The sequence below is a fragment of the Cuculus canorus genome, chromosome 2 (assembly GCF_017976375.1).
Source record: "Cuculus canorus isolate bCucCan1 chromosome 2, bCucCan1.pri, whole genome shotgun sequence".
Lineage (NCBI taxonomy): Eukaryota > Metazoa > Chordata > Aves > Cuculiformes > Cuculidae > Cuculus > Cuculus canorus.
In genome coordinates this window covers 102254077-102280705 of record NC_071402.1, presented here as the reverse complement: position 1 = coordinate 102280705, position 26629 = coordinate 102254077, and the positions used below count along the sequence as shown (strand labels likewise).

General features: G+C 41.8%; 1 protein-coding gene across 1 annotated transcript in view; it reads left to right on the top strand.

Annotated features, from left to right (window-relative positions):
• Positions 1-3105: 3105 nt before the first annotated feature.
• RAMP3 (receptor activity modifying protein 3) overlaps positions 3106-26629 on the top strand; it is a 52619-nt gene continuing 29095 nt past the window's right edge. The window contains exons 1-4 of the mRNA XM_054057884.1: positions 3106-3128; positions 8233-8363; positions 11908-11960; positions 13698-13962. Of these exons, the coding sequence (XP_053913859.1) occupies positions 3106-3128; positions 8233-8363; positions 11908-11960; positions 13698-13962 (472 nt within the window). The remainder of the gene's footprint in view (positions 3129-8232; positions 8364-11907; positions 11961-13697; positions 13963-26629) is intronic.

Below are 26629 nucleotides of genomic sequence, written 5' to 3'. Positions count from 1 at the left end.
TTCAGTTCTGTTACCTGCATACTTTTTTCAGCCACCTTTTCTGCTGCATAGGCACAAGACTTGTGAACATCAGTTAAACAGAAAAATGTGCTGAAGGAACCTTGCTGTCTAGCAGATGAAGGAATTAGACCACACAGGATCTATTCATGCATAGAAATTCTTTTGCTTCTTTATGCTTTGTGAGCTACAAGATCTTGTTGCTCTGAATTATGTTATTCATAGTTATCATTATTTATTCTCTGTGTGCAGCCCTCCTTGTTGGAAAAACTGTTTCTACCAAAATCAAAGCTCTATTTAAATGCCAAGTCCTAAGTTAGATATTTTTCCAAATGTGTACATTCACCAATATACATAGGAGTTAAAAAATAAAAATGAAAGGACAATAGTCCTTAATTTTTTCCTATCATTTTACTAACATTGAAATGCTAAAACTTGTGCTTGACCTAGAAGTTATTGACAGCTCAATTTGAGCCAGTGACTGGAACCCCAGAACTCCCGGAGACATTCCAAAATTATTCTCGGTTTCTTAATGTTTTGGGGTTTGTTTTTTTTTTTTCATTTTGTTTGTTATCATTCGATTAACCCTGGTTTAGTCAGTTTTGAAAACTGATCAATTTTGCATTGAAACTCTTGTCTCTCTTATATTGATTTATAAACCACATATAATGTCTTTGTCCTCACTCTTTTCCTTTTAACACTAGTTCTTTCTTCCACAGGTTGCATGACTATTTTTTCCTTACTCTAAGCAGAGCCTTTCTTCGAACTCTGAACCTCTTGGCTTTCATCTTCAGTATCTTTTATATTCTTCCTTTCAGACTCCGTGTTTAAAATCATCTTGGCTTTTGTTAAAGTGCATATCATAAAAGAAAAATGGAAGTTGCCTAGTCCAATTCCCTTAGACTATTGTGGCATTGTTCCCTACTTGGTATTTTTTCAATGCTTCATCTATTTTTAAATATCAAAAGATACAAAGAAGTTAGTTATTTGTACTAGAAAATTATACAGTAGCTTGATAGCTCCCTAACTTGTCTTCTTCACACCCGACCATTTTCTTCTCTTTAATGCTATTTGCATATTGTACTTCTAAATGTGTAAGAACTGCAAGAATTTCCTTCTTTTCCAATTAGTTTAAGAATATTCCTTCTTGACCTTTACCCTATAGCCATGATTTCATGCCTGCCTCTTACTACTAATTTTCTTTAAACCTCTGTGGTCTTTTTTTATTACCGGTATTAGTCTTTTTTTTCCTAGCCTCTGTTTAAAGCTTTGTCTTTCTTAATTGTGATGAACCTGAAAAATTCTTCTACTGCAAATTTCATTATTGTCTCTAACACCTTTGTCTGTATGGTAATGTAGAGGAACACATTTTACTTAGCAGTCCTCCCTGTCTCTGTGGAGGTCATAGTAAGTGATCATCAAATTAAATAGACAGTTCACCCAATGGGAACAAAAAAATGGTACATGTGGTGTGTTTTGAGATCCTCAACAATCTGCAAAAGAATGTTGAAGTGCTGAGTCAGACCATGGTCAGTTTATTGGGGACCAAGACCCCAGGAGGGAGAAGAAGCTTGAGCAGGTCCTCACACCATGTGCAGTTTCTTCTTTGTTGTCTCCAGAATTTATGAACCTGGCAGGACTAGCCTTGAAAGACACCTTGCCAACAGCTGTCTTGGTGTGTGCCTGCAGAACAGCCTCTCGCAGTGTAAGATGTGGTTCTCTCTGGGGATTTGTGAACCCGTCTATTGGGTAAAGTGCCTCCCTTGTACAAGTGGAGATAGCTACAGCCCATCTTGGCGGGGTGGTACAGTTGAAAAAAGAGAGAAAGTTTCTCATTTTTCTTTTGTAAACTTCAGGACAGGTGGGACACATGAGCCATAAGCCCCCTTCCCTTGCCAAGTTCTGCTGAAGTGGATGAAGGCATTGAATTTTGTGGTGGCTCTTGCCTCAAAGAACATGTTTTGCAACCTATGTCTCTGTAAGGAGGGCTTCAAATGGACAGTATGCTTGGATGTTACTGCAAACACTGGGAATACTCCCTTCTTCTCTTGGGAGCACATTAGAAAGTTAGAAGTTGGGACAGAGTTGTGGCCTCTCAGAGGGAGAGAGCTGGGTGTGATGAAAAGTCTTTAGATAGTAGGATCTGATAGCACTGGAGAGTCTGCTGAACCCTTCTGGAGTATAAAGGAAAAAAACAAACATGGGGACAGAGCGGGTTAACTTCTGGGAGCAGTGGGAGTGCTACAGTGGTGTAGATATATTGAAGGGATAGATAGTAGGTTTACAGCAAGTCATTTTGCAGTTCTGGATCTTTCTTCACTAAAGTCTGTACTGAGATCAATTAAAAAAGAGTACCTGATGGACTCTACCTGAGCTGGAAAAGGGATGAGGGGAAAAAGAATCCTCAGAGGCTGTGAGAATGCATTTGGTTATTTAAAAATATTTCAACATTAGCATTGTCCCTGTCATTGCTACTGTCTTACTGTGTCTTAAAGAGCTGTAAGTCTGCCTTTTCTTCCATTTTTATTCTGTTTACAGATGGGAATTTTCAGTTGCTATCTGCTTCAATATCTCCATATTTCTCTCTGTGATTTCATCATAGGTATGAATATATCCAACTTTAAAATACTGAAGAGGTGGATTTTCATGGAACTCTTGATTTCTTTGCTAGGTAAATGGTTACCTTTCCCAGCCTATAAATGCTGTCTGCACAGTCCTTGCATTTAAATGAATTCAACACAGATATTTTGGATTTTCAATTCTAGAGCAATGGTGCAAGTAATGTTAGCAAACAGGGATATGGAAATGCTTGTGGCAGAGTCTGTATTTGGAAACGTAATTTCTTGCAGCAGGAAGTTAATTTTGTCTCTCTCTCTTCCACCTTTCTTATTTGTTCAGCTGGACATTAACAGTTTTAAAAGGAAAACGCATTAGAACGTCACAGAACAACACAAAACATTGTAGATAAGACTAGACTAGACTAGACAAGCTCAGCTCGAAAGAGCCTGCCACAACAACTGTCCAACCGCCTGAGCACTTCAGAACTGACCAAAAGTTGAAGCATGGCATTAAGGGCATTGTCCAAATCCTTCTTAAGCACTGGCATGCATGGGGCATCAACCATTGCTCCAGTAAGTCTGTTCCAGGGTTTGGCCACCCTTTCTGTAAAGAAATGTTTCCGCATGTCAAGTCAGCCTCCCCTGATGGATGCAGCATAGAGCCATTCCCATGCATCGTGGCACTGGATCCCAGGAAGAAGAGATCAACACTTCCTTCTCCCCCTTCCCATCCTCAGGAAGCTGTAGAGAGCAGTGAGGGTGCCCCTCAGCTTCCTTTTCTCCAAACTAGACAAATCCAGAGTCCTCAGCTGCTTCTCAGAGGACATGCCTGCAAGCCCCTTCCCCAGCTTTGTTGCCCTCCTCTGGATGCATTCGTGTGCCTTAACATAATTTCAACATTGTGAGGCCTAGAACTGCACACAGTGCTCAAAGTGAGGCTGCACCAGAGCTAAATACAGTGGGATAATGTGTCTTGACTGTCTAGTTGAGCCGTGTTTAATGCACCCCAGGATGTGGTTTTCCCTCCTGGTTGCCAGGGCATGCTGCTGACTCCTGTTGAACCCCCTGTCAATAAGCATCCCTAGACTCATTTCTGCAGTGCTGTTCTCAAGCCACTCCCCTCCCAGTTTAGATTTGTGCCTGGCATTATTCTGTCCCCGGTGCAGAATCCAGCATTTGGTCTGGTTCAGTTTCATGCCACTGATGATTGCCCAATGCTCCAATCTATCCAGATCCCTTTGCAAGACCTCGTGTCGCTCAAAAGATTCAACAGCACCTCCCAGTTTAATATCATCAGCAAACTTCCTAAGACTGCATTCAGCTCCTGCACCCAGATCATTGATACAAATGTGGAATACAACTAGCCCTAGAACTGAGCCCCGAGGAACAGCACTAGTGATTGGCTGCCTGTCAGATGTAGCCAACAACCCTCTAAGCCCTGTCCTTCAGCCAGTTCTTCACACAGTGCACCCTGTACCTGCTCATCTCACCGCTGGACAGGTTGTCCAGAAGGATGCTGTGGGGGACAGTACCAAAACCTTATTAAAACTCAGAAAACCTGTATTCATTACCATCCTTTCACTCACTAGGTGACCATATAGTAGAGGCATATCAGACTGGTTAAGCAGGACTTTCCCTTTGTGAGCCCATATTGACTGAGCCAGATGATGGCATTGTTCTTTAAAAGACTTTTAATTGTACCCATCATGTTCTCCATCATCCTTCCAGGTCCTGAGATTAAAGATGGTTTGCTGTCTAAGGTACAATTGCTTTGATACTGCTTGATTTTATGCAAGGAATTTACAAAATAATCCTAAAGAGAGTACTAATCTCAAAGTAGGATGAAGAGACTTTTTGTAATATAATATGACAAGATTTTAAGTGGAGCAGCATTGCTCATCCAGAGCAAAGATGAGTTATGTCTCTTTGGATGAAGAGGAGCAAATCTCGCCTTGTTCCCAACTTTAAGCTATTTTAAATTCTAGACAGAATATTTGTTCACACATCTAAAGGCAAATGTCTGCTTTGAGAATTCATAATGAAAAGAAGATGGTGTTTTGCTTTGTTGTTGTTTTTTTTTTTTTTCTTCTCCATCATTTGTTGATTAAATGCTTTCAATCAGAAATGGTCTCTCTCTGCTAATGCTTCTGCTGTGCTCTGTGGCAAATCATGCACTGAGACACTGCCTTTTCTTTTATATTTTTCATTGGGCTGAAGGTTTCTCTTGGGCCTGAGATCCAAGACTCGGAATTGGTTAAACCTGTTAGAGCTCTTTGTAGGAGTTTATACAGACAGAAAGACAACCTTGGTTATGCTTCTCGTTATTTTTATTTTGAATATCAGCTAACTTGCTCTTAATGAAGCAAAATAAAAAGTTTCAGTGATGTTAGTGATGTTTTCCTTTTTTTTCTTCTGCAGTGGTTTGATATTTTGTGATGAGATATATATATAGAGGCAGCTGTTCACAGACACAATTATATAGGAGCAAATTTATATGGCCCCATCACTGCATGACTGCTGCATGAATTTCTAAGTACTGATATCGAGTGCATCTGACTGAGCTTTTAAAAGAGTACATGGAGGCTGTAGTGAGGCTTGGCCATTCCTCTATTGGGATGCCATGCTTTAGGGTAATTTAAGATTAGGTCCATGATTCCCAGGTATTAGCATAGAATGATCTCACAACCTAGGTACTCAACACAGAAAACAAGAAAATAATTTAGAGTTTTTTCTTACACTATTTTTGGTCTAAATTTTTCACTCCTACCCTGTTTTAAATAATGAAACATTAAGCTTCTTTTTTAAAAAAAATTTTGCACCGCAGAGGGAGCTGAAATTTTTAAAAAAGATATTCAGTGTGTTGTTGCCTGTAACAATGAGAAACGTGAGTGGAAAAACACATGAGATTTTAGGATTGCAGTCGAGGAAGATGATGGTCATTTATTCTAAGCTATTAAGTAAAATGAGTCAGAGGATTTTATGTCGGTGGTGTTAATGGTCTTACCTGAGAGCGCTACCATGCAGAATGTGAGGCAGCAGAGTAGAGGCAACATGCTGCTAGGCCATACACTTTGCAGCTGATGTTGTTGGACTACAGCTTGTCTTGATGCTGTTTATGTTCAGCAATACTGATTTAATGGGAAAAATTAAATGACATATACAAGAGAAATCATTCAGTTACATTTTCTGTGCTTTGAGAATTAAATTTTCAGATTCTTCAAGTGTTGGCTTTTTAATTAGTCTGTCTATTTTAGTTTCTGCCAAACTGGTTTCAATTTAGCCTGAGATTCAGTCCATCAGATCTGCCAGTAGAAAAGCAGGTGTACTTGTACCTGAGCCTTTTTCTGTTAACCTCTCATTCTCCCATGTCATTAAGATTAAACTGTTTATACTAAAGTCCATTTTGATAAAACCAGGCAAGGGAGAGGCTGCATGTTTAGCTAGTCTGGTAGACTTGGAAGAAAATGTAAACCGCTGTTATCTATATAAACTGCTGTTATCTTTTGTCTTCCAGAGCTACAGGCACCACACATTCCATGAAAAGATCCTCGACTGGTGTTTATTTCCAATACACATAGGAATGATAAGGAAACCCTCCAGAGAACAAAATGCCCCATTTTCTTCCTTATCCTTTTGCTGTATTAGAAAAATGACCTACCTGGCAGCAGCCCTACCTGATCTTGCTATTTCCAAGGCATCTCTGAGTATGTGCAGAGGAACATAGGGCAGCTTTTCTGCTCTGGTATAAGGGTGAACTTCTTTTAAGCAATCTGGCTTAGGAAAGCCCAGCAGTTTTCCTACGTGCAGAGAGGGGCCAGCTTAAAACCTGCTGCCTTTTTGGGCACATCTGCTGCATGGCCTCCCGTGTGTGGGAGCAGCAGAGCAGAGGGCAGAGGTGGTGAGGAGAACTCATAAACACAGCTTGGGCACATCATGATACCACATCTGACTAAAGCCACAGTGACCTCCATAGGTGTGAGTCCTTGTGGCTCTTAGAATTGGAGGAGCCTAATTTTCCTTCATATCCTTTATTTGTCTGGGGATTCAAGAGGTCTAGGGGTAATGTAAGCCTACAAAAGTGTTGACAAAAGGCAGAGAACGGGAAAGATTTGAAGGATCTTATAAATGAAGGCAAGACGTTTGAAAAAACAAATATAAGCCAGTAGGGTTTTCTTAATGTGATAAAGTGGGAGTATATGAACTGATGGTAAAAGTGGTTATTGTGAATTGAATTAATAGGGGATGTGAGCTCTAGCTGCATGTACAGTCACACCTCAGGCAGGGGGAGAAGAAGGTATGAAAAAGATTAACGTTTTCATTTGTGAGCTTAAAGATGAGCTTAAATTTGTAAGCAGTGGTTTGGAAACAGAATCTGCCACTTTTACGCCAGACCCATGCTCTTGTTGTTGCATGTATTATTTAAAAGGATGGCTTTATAATCTATTATTTATCATCATAAATCATTCATTATTCTGCTGTTTCTTCACAGACGACTGCAAGAGTGGCAGTTTAAGCTGTTACCACAGGGTGTCTCTCACTGGTAGAGTTTAGCATCCTATCCCTTATGACCCACATAAATTCCAGGCAGATAATTACTTTCTCATATTTGGTCAAGATAATTCACTTCAAAGAATTTCTTTGATTAAGAAAATCTATTACTATCATCTAGATAATATTAATTCTTTTCTTCTGGAGTTTTTTCAGTTACTATTTGAACAGGCCATTTTTCTATAGTCCATTAAGGAAGATCAGCATCTTTTGAAGTTTACTTTAATGGAATCCCTTCTATCAATTAATTAATATTTACTAGGTTCCAGCATTAATTAGTGTAAGAAATAAATCTATATGTTATTTTTGTCAGGAAACATCTATGCATATCTCTGACATAGATGAATTTAATGTAAATCTATGGACGTGTTCACCTGAGGAGCAGTTTCACCCTCAGGCTTTCTGAGCCCATTTCACAAACTGTCACAACACTACCCAAAATGCTCGTTTCATACTCAACAAAATGGGCAAATGAAATAAATGTTGTTCAAGAAGTTTTGATCTTTTTATTAATATTTTCCAGGAAAGGAAGCAGTGTTGCAATAAAAGAAATCTGTTAGAGGATATTTATTACTTTAAGAGACGAAACTGCTATCTCAACCCATGAAAACAGCTTTCCTCACAAGGTCAGCTGTAGACATTTATTTTATTCAGCACTAGAACAGCAATGTTCTGAGGAGTAGACAAAAAATAAGCAGAGATTATTCTGAAGGAGGAACAACTGGAACACATTGACAAGACAGAGCAAGTTAAAAATATTTTGGGGTAATACTGTTTTAAAAGTAGTTACCTAATTTATGGTCTTCACAGGGATATGTTTTTTGTTAAATGTTTATGTTTCACCCCCACTCCGACATATGTTTCATGCATTTGTGGGGAAGTACAATTATAGTTTTGTTTGGGGTCATTCTGTTGGAGGTTGTCTTTTAAACTCCCATTTGTCTTAACCTCTGATGGATGACTGAGGCAACCAGCACACTTGCAAGAGCACCACAAAACCCCCACTTTGCACATGTTCAACAGTGTTTAACTTTACTGCGAACTTTAAATCTTGGTTCAGCTTTTAGGACAAGGGAGAGGTCATATTTTCTGATACCTCTTCTGATACCTCTCTCTTCCCTTATCACAGCACTGTATTTTTTACACTGGGCTTTGCTTCAAGTATTCCTGATAGCCTTGCCAACATCAAGCAGGAACTTCCACCTGAAATCATTGAGCTGCAACTGATGAATCAACCAGCTGACAGAATTGATGGAGATGGTGAGTGTGCATATGTGCTGGTGGTATACCACCTGCTGCACCTGTCATCCACTTACTCGCATCCTTCCTCTCATTTAGAAATCTCAGGAGACAATGGTAAACATAGCTTGCCTTTGGAGTATTTTATTTCTGTATCTACCGACAAAATAGCTGCCCATGTCAGTTAATCTAAGTTATTTAAAGCATTCATGCTTATCTGTATTAGCTGTTCATTTCCTTTCCATGAAACAATTTAATGTCTGGTAAATCAACTTGTTATGGGGAGTACTGCTATCTTACTTTGTTTTTTTTCTGATCTTTTCTAAGTTGAAAACAAAAAGGAGCAATGGCATGAAGAGATCCTGTGTAAGATTTCACTGATACTTCCATGAGATGCAGTAACATTGTACTACTAAAGTTAAACACAGTGAGAGATTTTTATAGCAAATCACTTACATACGAAGGGCCAGATAATCTGTTAAAGGTAATTATGAAGAATAAAACCTTCATGAACAGCGAACATTTGGAAAGAGAATGTTCTTTTCCTTCTTCCACGTTTTATACTTTTATTTGGGGATAGGTATTATTTCATGTTAACTAATCCATAAACACACACTTAAGTTTTCTTAATAATACCTGGAATTTCCTTAAAATGTAGATTAATTCTCAGAGAAGAGATTGAGCACACATGTTTCAGCAGCATATGCTGTTGTTTGATGTTGAGTGAAGATAGCAAGTACTACCAGATAAATCTTCAGCTCACTATTCCCACTCATGTCCTGTTCTTATTTTTGTGCTACTCCAGATGTTTGAGACATGTCATTTTCTCAAATGAGAATTATGGTCACTTGGCATAATGAGATACTCTCTGTTGTTTGTGGTTGGCAGAACCTGAGCAGATGCAATCTTTTCTGTAAGGGCAACAAACTCGCTTGAACCTTTAATTGGTACACTCATAAATGCAAACAGTAGTTTCATTGCTATTTGAGGAAAATAATTGGTCTCCTTTATTGCAATTTTATTTGTAGAGAATCCTGAGGCTTATGAATGTGTGTGCTCAAAGGGTGAAAAACCCTTCGTGAATGGATACATTTGAGATCCCTGGAAAGATCTATGACAGTGATGGAAAACACAAGCAACCATGTGTCTCTGACTTCCCATCTTTTTTCCTGCCTTTCCCCTTTTCAGTGGCAGTGACAATCAGGGGTGTGCTTTAGTCATACTGCCAACAAATTTTCTCTGTATTTCCCATTTAGAAGCAAAAGTGTTTACTGTGCTTTGCTTCTCAGTCAGGGGAAAGGGAGGCAGTACTTGTAAAGTGAATGTATGACACAGGGGAAGCTCTCTGAGTCTCGTCCTCGAATAATGGAAGCTGGAGCTCTTCACCATCACAAGGCAAGGGAAAGTAGATGAGTAAAACGCTGAGGCAATCTTTGTGCCAGGGTTTACATTTGATGTAATTTGTAGTGAATGCTGTGAGATGTGTCTGTGGAAAAAGGTGTAAGTGATCAGTGCATCAACTGGAGTTGCCTAAGGGCTGTAAACATGACAGGATTAAAATAGGATGATTTATTAGGATAGAAATCTAACAGTGTGAATGTGATAGCAAGTTAAAGTCAGCCTTAATGAAACCGGGGGGGTGTTGAATTTTCATTTTTATTTTAGAAGGTGAACTAGAATAGGAATTAGGAATGGAGAAGGTTAGAAATGTTATCTATTGCATTCATTTTGTGCCTCCAAATAATCTTTTATTTAATATGATAATATTTTCCATTTTATATAGTGCTGCATTTTTCCATGGAATGGAAATTTATGTAATTTCCCACACAAGATGTGTCTTAGCATTTGCCTTACTCAGCCCTAAAGTCAGTCTTTCATGCACCTAAGAAGGGCAATTTGTCTGTTTTCATGTGAAGGAGTTGCTGGCTGTGTCATAATCGCACTGATTAGAGTCCACTTGTGGAATCAGAAATCCTGGGCTTAAGCTGAACTCAAACAGGCTTCACTGCTTTCTATGGCAGGCAGGAAGGTTTATGTTGATACTGTGTGTTCCTTCACCAATCTCTGCAGAATCAGCTCAGTATCAGGGGTTATAAAATGATCCTTTGATATTCCCTCAGATGGCTGCAAGAGAATTGTTGACTCTAAGATTTCGGACTTCAGCTCTTTAAGATTTTATATCAATAGAAATTGTTGACAGCATTATTGTTTCTAAAAAGAAAAATATATGTATATGTTTGCATCTCTCTTCTTGCAGCGTTCTCCTTCCAAGCTAAGTTATTTCTCTGAGACACAACCACATTTGGAGACAGTCTTCATATTCCCTTGCTGGCATTTCTCAAGCTGCTCAGACAGCCTGTCGGGAGAAAATAAAAGCATTTTCTGAGTGAAAATTCAAAGCCTCTGGTATGTAATTGCAGTGAAGTGTTTAAAAGCCCACAAATTAATTTTGGCTTTGTTTAGCCAAGAAGGAACAGAGCATTGTGAGAACTTTGCTAATGCTTACATTAAAAATGAAGGTATGGCTTCTTTCCTGTGCCTGAGCCAAATTCCAAAGACTTCTTGTTACCCTAGAACTCCTGCCTGATATGCAAAAGAAGAATAGCTGCATGCAACAAGAAAAGAGGATCAGAACGTGCATGACATGCAGCCTTGAGATGCTCCTTTTGATAAGAGAAAAAACCCTGGGAATCAGTAAGACACCTCAGCTCTTACAGACTTGTGCTTACTTCTCTTGTCAAGTTTTCCATCCTAGAAACTACTATGAAAGCACAGTGATTGAATGTTCCGATTCCTTCAAAGAAAGCCCACATTTTGCGCCAGTGGAAAGGCTGCCATGTCATAGATTAGTATGCAAAATAAAAGGGTCTTAGAGTTGCTGAACACTCACAGCTCAGCAGCTCTGAAACACAGTGTGGTTTGAAACAGGTACACACTGCTGAGATGCTTTGCTCTGAACACAGGAACCCAGCTGAAATCAAAGACCTCACTTGCATGTGGCTTAAAAAAATGCCATTTTAGAAGGCTGGCAAAGTATCTGTGCATTCCCCTCATCCATTTCTACTCTTAAGTTAAAAAAAGAGAAGATCTTCACATACAAAAATGTCCTTTTTTTCTCACTCTTCAATTCAGGTAATATAGGCATAGAAAGTTTCAGCTCTTCAAATCTGGCTGACTTAAAATTAATTTGGCTTTTATGTGCAGTTAGTATACCACAGTGTAACCTTTGAGTCACTGGAAGAAGCCATTTTTTTAACTCTGATTTTTTTTAACATGTTTGTACATTTCCTATATTGATGTTAAAAAGATAGGAGAAAAGATTTGTGTGAAATTACTCAAGTAGAATGTAAAGGAGGAAATTATTTTAATAACCTGCAGATACCTTTTAGTTTTTTAAATTTCTGGAGGAGCGGAGGCATGCTTCTAAGAGCACTGAATGGGAAAGATGACGTACTTTACTTTAAAACCACAAAAGAACTGAACCTACGTTTTCAAACCTCACTCTAGTGCGCAATCCTATTAAATGTGGTCTTGATGTGTCTTTTATACAAAATTGCTGTTCTAGGGAGAGGAAAAGAAAACTTTCCATGCAACATTGGACGAGGTGTCTCCATGAAGGCAAGTGGCAACTCTATCTGGGCCGGTACTTGAGGTGGCAAGGAAAGGCAGTCTGCTGAAGGATAATCTCCCCAAGCTAGGGTTTATTTAGGGTTTATAGTATTTCACAAGATTGGCTTTCAGCTACAAAGAAAAAGTGGCACACAAATGATAGGAGGTTCATTATAACTGACACACTTGAATATCTGCAGAGCTGTTTTCAACACTATGGATTCCCAGTCTTTTCTGTGTTTTCCCAGGTTTTCCTTTTCCTTCAGCCTAGGTAACATGATAAATCAGAAATAGTTTGTGTATTGAGAGGTTTGGTTTTGGAGGCATGTGCAATGCATAATTCTGCTAGTGTTGGGGACCCACTCTCCAGAAGTGTTTGAAAGCACTGTGCTATACAAGTGTGTATAAAGTCAATGGGAACAACCTGACTAATACTTATAAGCACTCTTTGTTCTTGTGTATGGCATGAAAATATTTTTGAAATTTAAAGCTTTATTGTACATTTGACCTTCAACAATGGTATTAATGTTCTGCTGAAAAGTGGAGTGTCCGTGCACCTAGAAACTCACTCTTTATTACTGAGCAGGACAATTATTTTTAACAAAGAAAAGGCTTCTTTAGCAGCTTCTTAACCTGCCATTTCTTGCTGGAGATGCTAATTTCCAGAGAGCTCCAGAAACGGAGTCTTTAAATATTGATGAAAATGAAGAGAGGTACCATTCTCTGAACAGAGCCATAGATGAAATGGCAACATAAAAATACATTAAGCATTTTATTAGAGCTCCTGGCTGCCCTGCTCTGGCACTGTGCAGGGCTAGGTTAGCTTGCTGCCCATGTTCAGCTGTAAATATTAAGTGTGCTAACATGTCAGCGCCGTGCAAGCTAAACCACAAGGGCTGCAGGTGGATTAACACAGGTGGTACCCTCCAGCCCCTTGTGCCTTCACCCTTGCTGCCCGGGTGTTGTGGTGGGGCGATGGGGCTGTCCTGGCTCCCAAGTCAGGAGGTGAGGGGTCCCTGAGCCTTTCAGACACTGGGGACTAGAACCTTCCCATTGGGGGAGAGAGAGTCCTTCCCCTCAAACCACCCTCCCAGCCTTGTGGGTTCGGAGAGGTATCCTTCCTTGCTGTGGCTTTTGGAGGCATGGCTGCCCTTGTGTGTGGGCACACACACACATGTGCATGTGCACACACAGAGACACATAAAGAGATAGACACACACACGGACACAGATACACAGACGGACACATATACACACATGGACAGACACGGACACACACAGATGCAGACACAGTGACACACACAGACACATGCACAGACACAGACACACACACACACACAGATGCAGACACAGTGACACACACAGACACATGCACAGACACAGACACAGACACACACACACAGAGACACCCCCCACTACACATGCACCCCTGCATACAAACACTGTCACACACACACTCGCTGTCTCACACACACACATACACACACATACACAAAAACACATACACACACAAACACATACACAAACCCATGAACACACACCTACACACACACATACACTTACACACACAAACACACAAACATAAACACACATAAACACACATATACACACATACACATATGCATACACACACAAACACAAATACACACACACAGAAACACATACACATACACACACGCACACGCACATACAGACACCCCTGCTACACACGCAACCCCCTGCACACACACACTCACTGTCACTACAGACTCGCTGTCACACCCACTCCCGCTGTCACACCCATACGCCCCCCTGGCCCCGCGCCCCGGTGCCGCCCCCAGCCCGGCAGCCCTGGGGCGGGGTGGTCGCGCCCCTCGCTCCCCGGGGTGCGGCGGAGCCTCCCCGGCGCGGGGCCGGCGGTTCCTGCGCGGTGCCGGAGCGGCCGCCCCATGCGGGCTCTCTCCCCGCCGCCCGCGCCGGGATGCAGGCGCCCGCGGGCCGCCGGCTGCAGCTCCGCGTTCTGCTGCTGTGGGGTGAGTGGCGTCGTCGTCCCTTCCATCCCCCGAGGAGGGGGATTAGCCCCGGGGGTCCTTTGCGGAGCCGCCCGGGATCAGGCGGAGCCGTGTGGATGGGACTGATTTCGGGAGAGATGTAAGCTTCCCGCTCCCTTTGGGAGAGCATCCCTTGAGGAGGGGGATTAGCCCCAGGGGTCCTTCGCGGGGCCGCCCGGGAGCAGGCGGATCCGTGCGGGTGGGACTGATTTCGGGAGAGATGTGAGCTTCCCACTCCCTTTGGGAGAGCATCCCTCGAGGAGGGGGATTTTCTCTGCGGGTCCTTTGCGGGGCCGCCTGGGAGCAGGCGGAGCCGTGCGGGTGGGACTGAATTCGGGAGAGATTTGAGCTTCCCCCGTCCCTTTTCGTCCCTTGAGGAGGGTTTTCTCGGCGGGCGCTGTGCGGGGCCGCCCCGGAGCAGGCGGCGCCGCGCGGTGGGTCTGGCCGCAGCGGGAGGGCTGCTGTGGCTGCGGGCTCTGCCCGTCCCGAGCAGGGCGGGAGCGAACGTAGCATCCCGCATCCTGCCGGCTGCCACCCGCCGCCGGGAGGGAGCCCCGAAACACGGCACGGGGCTCGCTGCCGGCTGTTACCCGCGTGTCGCCAAATCCGACGCTGAGGAAGCGGGTTTGGCCGTCGAGGAGGTCTTTCTGCTGCGGGAGAGGAGCTGATTCCCGTTAGAGCAGCTGAGTGACGAACAGGCGGCTGTAGAAGTGCAGACAGCCTGCAGATCTGTCACTTAACACGAGGGTAACCCTACTGCTAGAAAAAAAAACACTTTTTTTTTTTTTTTTCCCCTTGACAGGTAGCTTGTTTTAAGACTCCTGTATTTAGTATGTTGCAGTCAGGTCAAAAGTCAATGGGAGAAGTAAGTTCTGATTTCTTCACTCAGCAGTAAACTCAGAGATGTAGTTAATTCCCCACAAGTCACAGGTAGGGGAAGAGAAAATCAGGCCTCATACATTTAGAAGGTTTACTTAGAGGACTTTATAACCTTGTTTGCTAACTTAATAAAACTGGTGAACACTGGACATCTTTCTATGAAAAGACCCACAAGTAAATGGATAGTTGTACTGACAGTGTTCAGTGGCATTGCCTTGACCTGGTCTGCCAAAAAAATGATGTGTCAACTGCCTAAATTTTCTGATTCTCTGTGGCTTGGGAAGTGAGAAAATCTTGCCTTAAGTGCTCAGGTTTTTTTTTTAATTATTTCCCTGCTGAAAAGGAGTTAAAAAGATGGCCAACACCTGTCTTGATACATGAAAGATTTTTGCAGTCTTGAACTTGGGGAACCAGGCAGTAATCTTTTCGTATGATGAGGCATTCTGATGTTACTGTGACTTTTACAAAGTGAATCTGCTCACTGGAGATGTATTTTCAGAGAATGAGTGGAGTGAGGGACAATGTGTCCGTAGCTCAGAAAGCTGCAGAAAGACCTTTTTCATCAGAGAGACACAAGTTAAACCAATTGTGCTATACGTTTTTAATTTTGCGAGTTGCTTTCCTAATTGAATAACAACAAAAATGATTTTAGGGATATCTGTTAATTGACAATGCATTACTTTTGCTTGGAATTGGAAAGGATAGGTATAACCAAGAACTAATGAAATTAGACTAATTTCATAGTTGAAAAGCTCTGAAAGTTTTATGAAGTGAAACTGAGAGTTTTAATAAGGAAAGCCTTATGTGGTAGAAGATTAAAGCTCTTCTTTGAATAATGCAAGCAGACTTCTAGTATCAGTTATTTTGGAAGGATTTTTTCTTTAATCAAATGTCCTTTTTTCCTTTTCCCTAATGACTTCTTTTGATTAACCAGAGACCCTTGACTTCTCTCATTAAGGTAGAACTGCCAGGATTCCTCAGCGTTTACTCTCACTAAATCCAGTGGAAAGCCTGTCTGTGTGGGGACTGGGACTATACTTCTGTAACCTCAGACCACTGCTTTCTGCATATCTTTCTGTATGGGGCTCTTGAAACATTATCACTCTGTAGAACCATCTGTATTGTCACTCCTTACTGAGGATGGCAAAAAAGGCAGTGTTGCTGGAAGCTCATTAATTGTAGAAGGATTTGCTGTTGGGTACGTGTGTGTGCTTATTGGGAGAGAAGGAATGTGTGAACTGAGGTACCTGGTACACAGGCATGTACTGTTTTCCCCTGTGAAGTGCTGATAACATCCAGAATGGGGAGAGGTGCAGAGCTGAAAACACCACTTGTCTGTTCTTTGCTTAGCAGATCTGTAGATACTTGGAAAGCATCTACTTACTGCAAGATCTAAGTGCCTCAGAAATAATGACATATTTACCGTACTACCCAATTGTTTTATTCCTCTTCTATATATAGAAACTGAGGCATAGAGAAATTTAAGAGCTTGACCAAGGCTTTTAACAAACAAAGCAGATTTTTTTACACAAGTAGTTGCTGTTTCAGCATCCCTGTCCGAACATGTGCTCATTCATCCTTTACATAACACCTGTAGTTCAGTGCTTTTTTTGTGTATGAGTTGAAAGATGCTAGAAGAGTAAAGCTGGATATTTTTTAAAATTCTAGAGGAATCAATTTTCCTATCTAGATTTCAAAGATTGTCTGTAGTTGTTCACATTTCATAATCCTGCTGCACAACAGTTAAAGTGTAGTGTTTTGGCCAGAGGCTAACGACCGGACAGTTGGAAAGCTGGGAACAGAGCCTGGCTCCAGGCTCCCATTCTTACTTTTTATTTTAAAGACCTTATCTCACCCTACAAACAATCATGAAAAAGCGGCCTATTAAAAGCTAGATTCTGTAAGATCCTGAGCTCCCCTTGGCGGAACACGATGTCTGTAACTTCTGGGGAGTTTGGACTCTTATGAGGAAAAAAAAAAAACAAATGGGAAACAATTTTATTGGGTTAAAGTTTGAATACAATTTTTTTTTCCTCTGTTATTTTCTTGTGACTGTATCATGCTGTTCTGCAGCTGCAGAAGGTGGAATGAAGAAAGGAAAAACCATTGTGGGAACCCTGAATTTAGCAGACCCAGGTGGGTGGGTGTGTAAAACAAATAAAGCTCTGCAAGGCAGAACATCTGATTTTGGGGCAGAACAGAGAGTTTAGAAAAACACTTCTCTACCAAAACGATACTTTGTTTTCAAAAGACAACACCAGGCAAACAGTCAACAGACCCCATCAACGTCTATCCTGAAAGCAAAGTGCCAAGTTGGAATAGGGGTTGTATTCCAACTTGCTGTTGGATGCAGGCATCCTTCCTACCATCCTTCGCCCTTTCTGTGTCTTCTGATCCCTTTCTCGGGAAGGTGGTGCCGTTTCCTTGAGATCTTCACAGGGAGCAGGGGACAGGTTCGTACCACGTGACAGGGCGACCACAGTATTTCCCGTCCGATTTCACTTGTCTGTGGAGGCTGCGAGTGGACTGCAGGTGGTAGCACAGAGCATCAAATGCCATCTCCAGCCGGCTAGTCCCAGCAACCCGGAGGAATGGCAGCCAGTATTTAAAGGTAACTCCAGACAGAAAGTGAGAAAGAAGAAAATGGGCTTTCTAAACCTGATTTACACCAATGAGATCCAGTCCTGGAAACAGTTTAGCTGGTAAACTCTTGCTCTTAAATTAGTAAGATTTTCCTACATATGCAGTAGTTAGGTTTTCAAATACCTTTGAGATCAGAGGCATTAGCTTTTAGGTTTGTTTTAGCCAAACCTGCAAAGCAAATTGTCCGAGGCTGTGCATTGAAGCTAGAAATAAATCCTGGGGTAGACACATACTGCTGCAGATACAGGCACACCACGAGATTTTAAAGACAAGGTCTTGAGTGTGACTGGGTTGGCTCAAGGGGAACTCTGGGAGGTTTTTGCCCACCCATTAGGTTGTTTTTAAACATTGCAGTACCAATGGGTTTTGTACAGTTTATTTCAGTTTCTTCCACCTCTCTACTGATAACAGAGATGATTTGTGGCTTGGAGGCATATGAATAAAATTCCAGTTTCTGTGACTAAGGAAAGAAATACAGTGAGGGGGCACTCTGCAAAACAACATTTGCTACCATCTCTGTCTTTGCTATTGAAATTAGTGCTTGAGGCACAGGTACGAAGAAAGCAAACTGTAGGGCTCTTTTAGGGCTCATGAAGAGATTAATTTTCACAAAAACAATGCATCCTGGTTTATTTCGCACCTTTTTATTTAGTGCAAGCTGTCACATCAACCATCTTATTTCAGAATAGAAGTTTGTAAGTGTATTATTTTGGATTTTATGAAGATATTCTGTGCGTTTTTGTAAAATAAGTCTCTTCAGAGCCAGGCTTGCATTGAAGTAAACTGGACAATAATCATGTTATTTTAATGTGACTGTATATGTAGGATAACCTAAAAAGCTGCCTGAAGAAATTCTGGGTCATTTGGGAGGAAGATATGTGAGTATCAAGAAAGACAGAAGGAAAGCAGAATAGGAGAAAGCCTTCTTTTCCACAAGTTTGTAGGCTTGATATCTGTTCGTATGCTGGCTTCCCTGAAACTAGTCTAAACAGAGGAGGCAGCTTTGTGACTCTCTAAAGGCTTTTAAAGAAAGTGTGTTGATGCTGTTAGAAATGGTCTGAAGGCTAGAGAAGGACCCAGCCTTCATCTTCAGAGCAGCTTGACATGACCTACCATATTGACTCGAACAAGGGACAGGTCTGCATAATAGCTGGTGGCCTCAATTTATTCCCTGGAAAAGAGAATTTTGTCTGCATGAAGCCTGCTTTATGATCTTTTGCAGATGAGATGTCACTTGCTCCACCTGTGCTTCAAGCTAGGGAGACTGTGGTCTGAAGAGGATAATCTGATAGGTACTGCTGTGGCCCTGGACACAGCACTGGGCTGACAAAAGCACATCTTGTTCACATCTAACCAGACTGAGTAAACAAAGGACTATGCAGAGCACCACGCCCTACAGTAAAGCATCTCTTATTACTCTCACACCCTAATAAATGTGACTGGTTTTCCTTTATTTTGAAGAGCATGGCCTGGGGGAAAATTTTGTGGGTGGTGTGAGAGGAAATACTGGAATTCACGTTGGCCATTAATGACTTCTCATGGAAATTGGAAGGTTTTTTTTCAGATACTGGAAGTCATGGATTTCTTTTGCATCCCTCTGTGTGCTGAGAGATTGATGCTGAATACTAATCTGAAATACTCTTGCTTTTTTGTTGTCTTAAAAAGTTCAGGATTTGTCAGAGTGTGCTGTTCTTGGTCTGTGTGGCCCTCCTGCCTTCAGAAGAAAGGAAGAGAGAGTTCAGAGCCATAGGGTATTATGAGGATACTGGGAAATACTGGGACAGAAATAGCATCCTGTAGAAGTACATTGGGTTTGTGTGGCAAGGTTTCAGTAGCAGAGGGGCGGTAGAGGTGGCGTCTGTAAGAAGCTGCCAGAAGCTTCCCCTGCATCCAATGGAGTTAATGCTCCTAGACAGACCTGCTGCTGGCCAAGGCCAAGCCAAACAATGATGGTGGTAGCACCTCTGTGATAAAATATTTAAGAAGGGAAAACCCCCTTGCGTAACTGCAGCTTGAGAGGAGTGAGAATATGTGAGAGAAACAACTTTGCAGACACCAAGGTCAGTGAAGAAAGGAGTGGGAGGAGGTGCTCCAGGTGGTGGAGCAGCCCATGGTGAGGCAGGCTGCACCCCTGCAGCCCATGGAGGTTAAAGGTGGAGCAGATATTCACCTGCAGCCAATAGAGGGCCCCATGTCAGAGCAGGTGGATGCACCAAAAGGAGGCTGTAACCCTGTGGAGAGCCCACACTGGAGCAGGGTCCTGGCAGGACCTGTGGCCCTGTGGAGAGAACAGCCCACGTTGGAGCAGGTTTGCTGGCAGGATTTGTGACTTTTTTCTGAAGCAGTCTGTCCCTGAAGGACTGCACCTTGTGGAAAGGACACATGGTGGATCAGTTTGTGAAGCACTGCAGCCTGTGAGAAGGACTCATGTTGGAAAGACTGTCTCCTGTGTGAGGGACCCCACACCGGTGCAGGGGAAGAGTGTGAGGAGTTATCTGCCTGGGGAGAGAGGAGCTGCAGAAACAATGTGTGATCAACTGGATGCAACCCCTATTCCCCATCTCCCTGTGGTGCTGCGGTGGAGGAGGTAGAGAAATCAGGAGTGAATTTGAGCCCAGGAAGAAAGGAGGTGTAGGGGAAAGGTGTTTTTAAATTTTGGTTTTATTTCTCATCATCCTACCCTGATTTGACTGGCAATAAGTTGATTTCCTTGAGCCAAGTCTGTTTCGCCTGTGACAGTAATTGCTGAGTGATCTCCCTGTCCTTATCTTGACACGTGCACACTTGTCATATTTTTTGTCTCCCTGTCCTACTGAGGAGAGGAAGTGATAGAATGGCTTGGTGGGCACCTGCTGGCCAGACAAGAACAATACACCTCAAGAAGTCATTCAAGTGCTCATCAGTAGGACACAAAGTCCAGGTTTCTTCCAAGATTTAAGTTCTTGGACTTCAACTTTGGTCTGTAGTCCTTGCTGTTGTGAGCACCTTCTGGGCACAGAATGTCTTTAAGGATGGAGTAAGTAAGTATGGAGTGGAAAGTGTCCTGCCACAAAACACTTAGGGATGCAGAATGATGTAGAAGTAGTGTTGCTGGAATAAACACTGATCCACTTCATTTTTAACTAGCTCTAATGTAAACCAGAGACATCAAGAAATTCATAGCAATGTGAAGGAAAGGTCAAAGGAAAATTAACATTCTCAAAATATTTGTGGTTTTGTGTCTTCCTGCATGTTAAGATTTTGGAAAGAAATATTAATGTTTTTTTTCTTGCATTTAATAGTAAAAATAATTAATTGGTATAATTATTAATAACGGGGAAAAAGATCTCCCTGTAACGTAACATTTTAAGCCTGGGATTTTGAGCAAGTTTTAATTAAAGTTGGTTCCAATTCCTCTTTTTTGTACTTTTGTGGTCGGGCAGTACAGAACAGGTGGAATATGCATTGCAACACTGTAGGGATGTTTGATCCTATACCAGTCTGCTGAAGATATTGGCTGTGGTATGCTGAGTATGCTTAGATATATTTGGATTTTCTTTTCCTCCCAGCTATTTCATACTTTATTATGCAATGAATTATTGAAAACCTTGCCAAAGAAATAAAAAGTGTTGGCAGAAATAATCCAAAATAAACCCCTTATGTATGAAGTGGGGGATTCTCCATCACTTGCAGTCTTGAAATCTACATTGGAAATATTTATGCAGAGCATCTTGTCACTTGAGTAGAAGTCATTGGCTTGGTGTAGAAATTATTGACGTTCTTTACCTTGTGTTACAGGAGAGGTAAATCTGGGTGATCTGAGGGATTCCTTCTGGTCTTGAGAATGTCAGTCTATAGGCTTTTAAAATAAAGATGCTTGTAAGTTTATGAGGAAATATTTGTTGATGCATTTGCAAAACGAGAGGGAGGGAAGTCCTTGTTCTTTATTGCTGCCCTTTCTACTGATTTTTGCATGGCTCAAGAATCCTGAGGAGGATTTTCCTCAGATTTTTTTGGGGAAAAAGCTCACCCCAATATGGGAGCAAAGCCATGGAGATTTCAGCCCATGGAGAACATTTCTGTGAGAGCAGGCAGATTTAAATAAACTGTTTCGCTGCTTCACTGATGGTGTTTGTGCTAAACAGGACCTTATGTTCTATAGATCAATAGAAGATAACCAATATCAGTCCGGTTATGTCTACACTTTGATTTTTAGTTTCCTATGTGGATATCCATCCAGGGAAAATTATAGTGTGCAGGGATTAAGCTGTCATGCTGGGCTGGCAAAGCTCTGTTTTCTGTGTTTATTCCTTGGAGTAAAGATGCTGTTGTGAAGAGGTATGTACACCTACTACGAGCAGGTACATATATAGCAGTATAAGTGGACATGTGAAGCTTTGAGATTTTGTCAGTATTTTATTGCTCTTCTGAGTTCTTCATGGCAATATGTCATTTAAAATATTCTGTGATCGTGCAGCTGAGTAACCAGAGCTCTGAAAACTGGTAAGCAACCTGGGCTACCTAAGAAAACCAACCCATGGTTGAATGCTCAGACCAACTTATTATTTCATGACAGGTGTAGAATTCACTGAAAACATAACTGCACTGAAACTATGTTGATGTAACGTCCTGATACAGTATGTAACAACATTAGGAATCTGTGAGAGGAGTACATGAGGCATGAAGAGAAGGTGGATATACAGGATGGGAGTTTTTATTGCCTGATCAGAAAAGATAAAAAAAACACCCCACATTCCCCAGGCCTTCTGTGGTGGCAATGTCTTGATTTAAATGTCCTGCCTGTCAAGGGAAGAAGAAACTTTTAATGTCTTCAAGTATCACATGGTTTTAAGTACTTCCTCAGGAGGGAGTGTGTTGTGACCCTTGTCCATGAAACCTTCATGGGTCATTTCCCCTTCCCAAGTTATATTAAAAAAAAAAGTGTGGCCTGACTTCTCTTTCAGGCTACTCCACAGGAGCAGATTAGAGGCCTTATTTGCCTTGAGGGACTGGTGTTCTACACTCATTCGTAGGTGGATAGGTATATAGTAAAGTCACTATTGTGCTGACCTTATGTTTCCTTATTATAGGGAAACCTTATGTCACTTCACAGTTTCTTCTGTGTTTTCCTGCCTTTTTGACTAATGACAGGTAGCTGGGTTGCTATAATGAGCACCCATTACGTCAAATACGTGCTTCCAGGTGATGAGGTGGTACAGTCAGACTGAGGTCCTGGACGCAAAGGGCCAGCTTCAGGGTCTGTCACAGTTCTCATGTATGAAGTAGACATAGGCTGTTCAGAAATTGTGAAGCATTATTTATATGCTGCCATTGGTAATTTAAGAACTTCACAAAGGACTGTGAAGGATGATGATTTATATTCCTCCTCTGAGAAATTCCCATTTGAAGTATGAGTTCAGAATAATTGTCACATTCTTTGCAGATACTGTAAAGCTGGGAAATTCTGAACAAATATGAGACTGAACAGTTGATGCCCTCAGTAATGCTCACTGTTGATTTGTACTGATAAAATGACAAAGCTTAAGTTGCTTCCTTTCATTTGCTCTGCAGGAAGAAGACTCTAATGTCCAAAGCTGTTAACTGTCTGAAATTACCTTACCAATTCAAATGCAATAATGTAATGCCTCAAACTGGGATAAACTACAGCATTTAACTACAATTTTAGTTTTGAATATTTCCATGGCTAATATGGCTTTCATGCAGTTAACACAAGGGGGAAAAAATGTGTTAGAAAGGATTCAGCATCAAAGCAGGGGATAATGCAAAGCTGACTTCTGTGTTATGCTGGTGTTCTAGATAGCTTCTCAGACACAGGGGACAGATCAGTCCACCCTGCCAACAGGTTTACCTTCCGCCTCACCACACGCTGAGGCATGGTTTTTTCTAGGCCAATTTTGAATGCAAGTGTAATACCACTTTCAAGTACTATATTTATCAGGCTTCTGTTTATTCCCGGAATCCTTCTTTTGTGTTGGGTTCCTGTCATTGCTCAGCCTTGTGAACTTCAGTTGCCTCATTTCCTCAGCTGCTTTCTGCTGTGTGATGTTGTTCTTGTCTCCTGTCCCCATCTACCCCTCCAGTCCCACTCCTCTTATTAAGAAAAGTGTCAAAGGGACAGTTAGTAGCTAAGAACAAAAGGTGACCTCCTGAGCCATATATTTTGTGCTGAGTGTTATTTAAAGATTGTCTGGTGGGACTTCAGTTTGTGTACCAATAGCATTATTTTCCTTTTCTGTACTTTCCTAACAGCCTCTAGACTTGAAACAATATGTTCATTCATGTTGTTTTTTTCTCTGAGAGTCGACCACCTGAGAAGACGTGTTTCATTTTACCCATAAACACATGCATACATTTCACTGAGTAGCAGGTAGAGGTATACAGCTGGACTGTTTTTTTAATCTTATTTGTTAAGGCTGAGTGGAAAGCTGCACTTTGTTGGTGACTTGCTGACCTGCTGTCAGGACTCTCAGTGCATCAACAGCCCCCTGAACAGCCCTGCTGAGTTCCCCCATCACCTGCCTATGTCTCCCACTGTGCCCTGGCCTGTACCATATGTGGTCCTGGCTTACTGGCTTTTTTCCTGTATATGCTCTGGACCTACGTACTGCATCACCTTGTCTCCCAACCCATCTTTATCCCTTCTTGCTGCTGCTGTCTGCCTTCTCTGGTTCATCCCCTGACATGCTGGAGCTGCCTGCCTTTGAGTATTGCACTGGGGTCACCCCAGCTCATCACTAGTTATTCCCAACTTTTTCCTCCTGAATGTGCTTCAGACTTCCTTATCGGAAAGCTATCACTTGTTACTTGGGCAAAGAGACTGACAGCCACCTCACTAACAACCTCCTTTCTGGTAGTTGTAGAGAGCAAGACTAGACAGTCTGAATGCATTCAGCCACTCCTCATAAGACAGACTTGTTCTCCAGCCCCAGCTTTGTTGCCCTTCGCACACGCTCCAGCAGCTCAATGTCTTCCTTGTAGTAAGGGACCCAAAACTGAACAAAGGATTCGGGCACAGCCTCACCAGTGCTATGCATGAGGGTACAACCACTTTCCCATTCCTGCCGGCCGCACTAACTCTGACACGTGACAGGATGCTTTTGGCCTTCTTGGCCACCTGGGCTCACTGCTGGCTCATATACAGCCAGCTGCTGACCAACACCCTCCAGGTCCTTTTCCACCATGCAGCTTCTCAGCCATTCATCCCCAAACCTACGGCATTGCATGGATTTGTTGTAGCCTGAGTGAAGGACATGACATTTAGCCTTGTTGAATCCCTTACAGCTGGAAACAGCCCATCAATCCAGCCTGTCCAAATCCCTCTGTAGAGCCTTTCTTCTGACAAGCAGATCAACACTTTTGCCCAGCTTCATGTCACCTGCAAACTTACTGAGGGTGCACTCAATCCCCTTATTTAGTTCATTGATAAAGATATTAAGCAAGACTGGCTCCAACACTGAGCCCTGGGGGACACCACTCGTGACTGACTGCCAACTGGAATTGTCTCCATTTACAATGACTCTCTAGGCCCAGCCATCCAGTCAGTTTGAGCTTTAACTTGAGGTCATTATATGTTCTTTTTTTCTTATGAAAGTTATGATTAATGAAAATATGATTTTGAATCAGACATCACAAATTTCAAAGAATATGCGTAGGATTATACTTGCTGTAGTTGCTGGTGAAAAACTGCATACAGTGGTCAGGTAAAACAGGAATTATTTGATATCTGTATTTGAGAAAGTATTGGAGCTGCTCAGAAGTCTTACTGTCCTGACAGTAATTGCAGCATCCTGAAGAAATATTCAGGCAAGGGAAAATGATATTCTTATATACTTATACAAGGTTTTCAGGATTATTTTTACAAAGAGTTTCGAGGAACGTGCAGTAGGAAGAACACAGAGCAATTAATGTGCTGCTTCAGTTTTATGAAGTATTGTAGTTGCAATGCAAAGATTTTCAGTGCTACTTTTAAGCCTCTGATAAAAAATAAAAGTGAATAATAACAGTGTAGCAGAAAAGTAAACTTTGAGAAGGCTTTATCCATTTGACTGAAAAATAGAAGTTTATACGTTTGAAAAGTTAGAGAACATTATCCTCTGATGCATCCTGATAGCAAATTCACATTTTGCTGTGGATATCATCATGAATTCCCTTTTAATGTCAGAACAGTGTGTGTTTACAAAAGGAGAGTAAAGAGTAGATAGTAAGAGGCTGCTGTGAAGGTCTAGGATTAGATTTTCTTTTTTTTTCATATACAAGATTTTGAAGTAGATTTTGAATAAAACCTTGCCTTTTTACCTCAGTTTTCGTAATTTCTATTACTTTATCCTGGTTTGTTTATATTTTATTTTTTTTCCCAAGTGCCCTTCAAACCCATTTTTCTGCATCTTTCATGCAGTGGTGCTTTCCTTCACCTCTTGCTTTGGCTGTAATCTGGTTGGTCCCTTAATGGTCTGATTCCACTGATGTGAGGGCGATCATGTGTGCTGCTACAGTATATGAAGAAAATAAAAGTAAAAGGCCATTTCTAATAATGGTCCACTATTAACGTGATTTAATCTGCAGGCTACTGGCACAGTTAAACTGAACCTCCTTTCCCCTCCCTTAAATGTTGGTACAGGTAGGAGTGTATGGCAGGTGTGTATTTTGGGGTCATGGCAACATCTTCCAACACTGTGACCCACTTTGCTTCCTTTGACCCTTTTTTACTTACCCCTTCTTAAAAGGGCTTCTGGAAAGGTCATACTTTTTGTGTAAACTATCGTGGTCAGCTACCTGTAGTCTTCTTATTAAATCTTTGTTATGAGTTGAATATCTGGGCGTAAAGAAAATGAAGAGGGAGGGGTGTGATAGCACATGGTGGTCTGGATTGTTGTTTTACCCATCTCTGAAGCTTTCTGGACTCTTTTGGTTGAGGATGGGTGCAAAACATCCTGTGTTACTTTGTTATAAAGAGATCAGAAAATGCAAAAAAGCACCTTTCCCTGTGAGCAGGGGGATTTGTGAGCGCGAACCTACGAGCCTTGGTACAATACTTGATTTAATGCAGCTTCCCTGCCTGATATTGGGGGGGGGGGGGGTATCACTCAACCTCTTGTCTGTTAATCATGGACCTGTTGTTTTCTTTTAC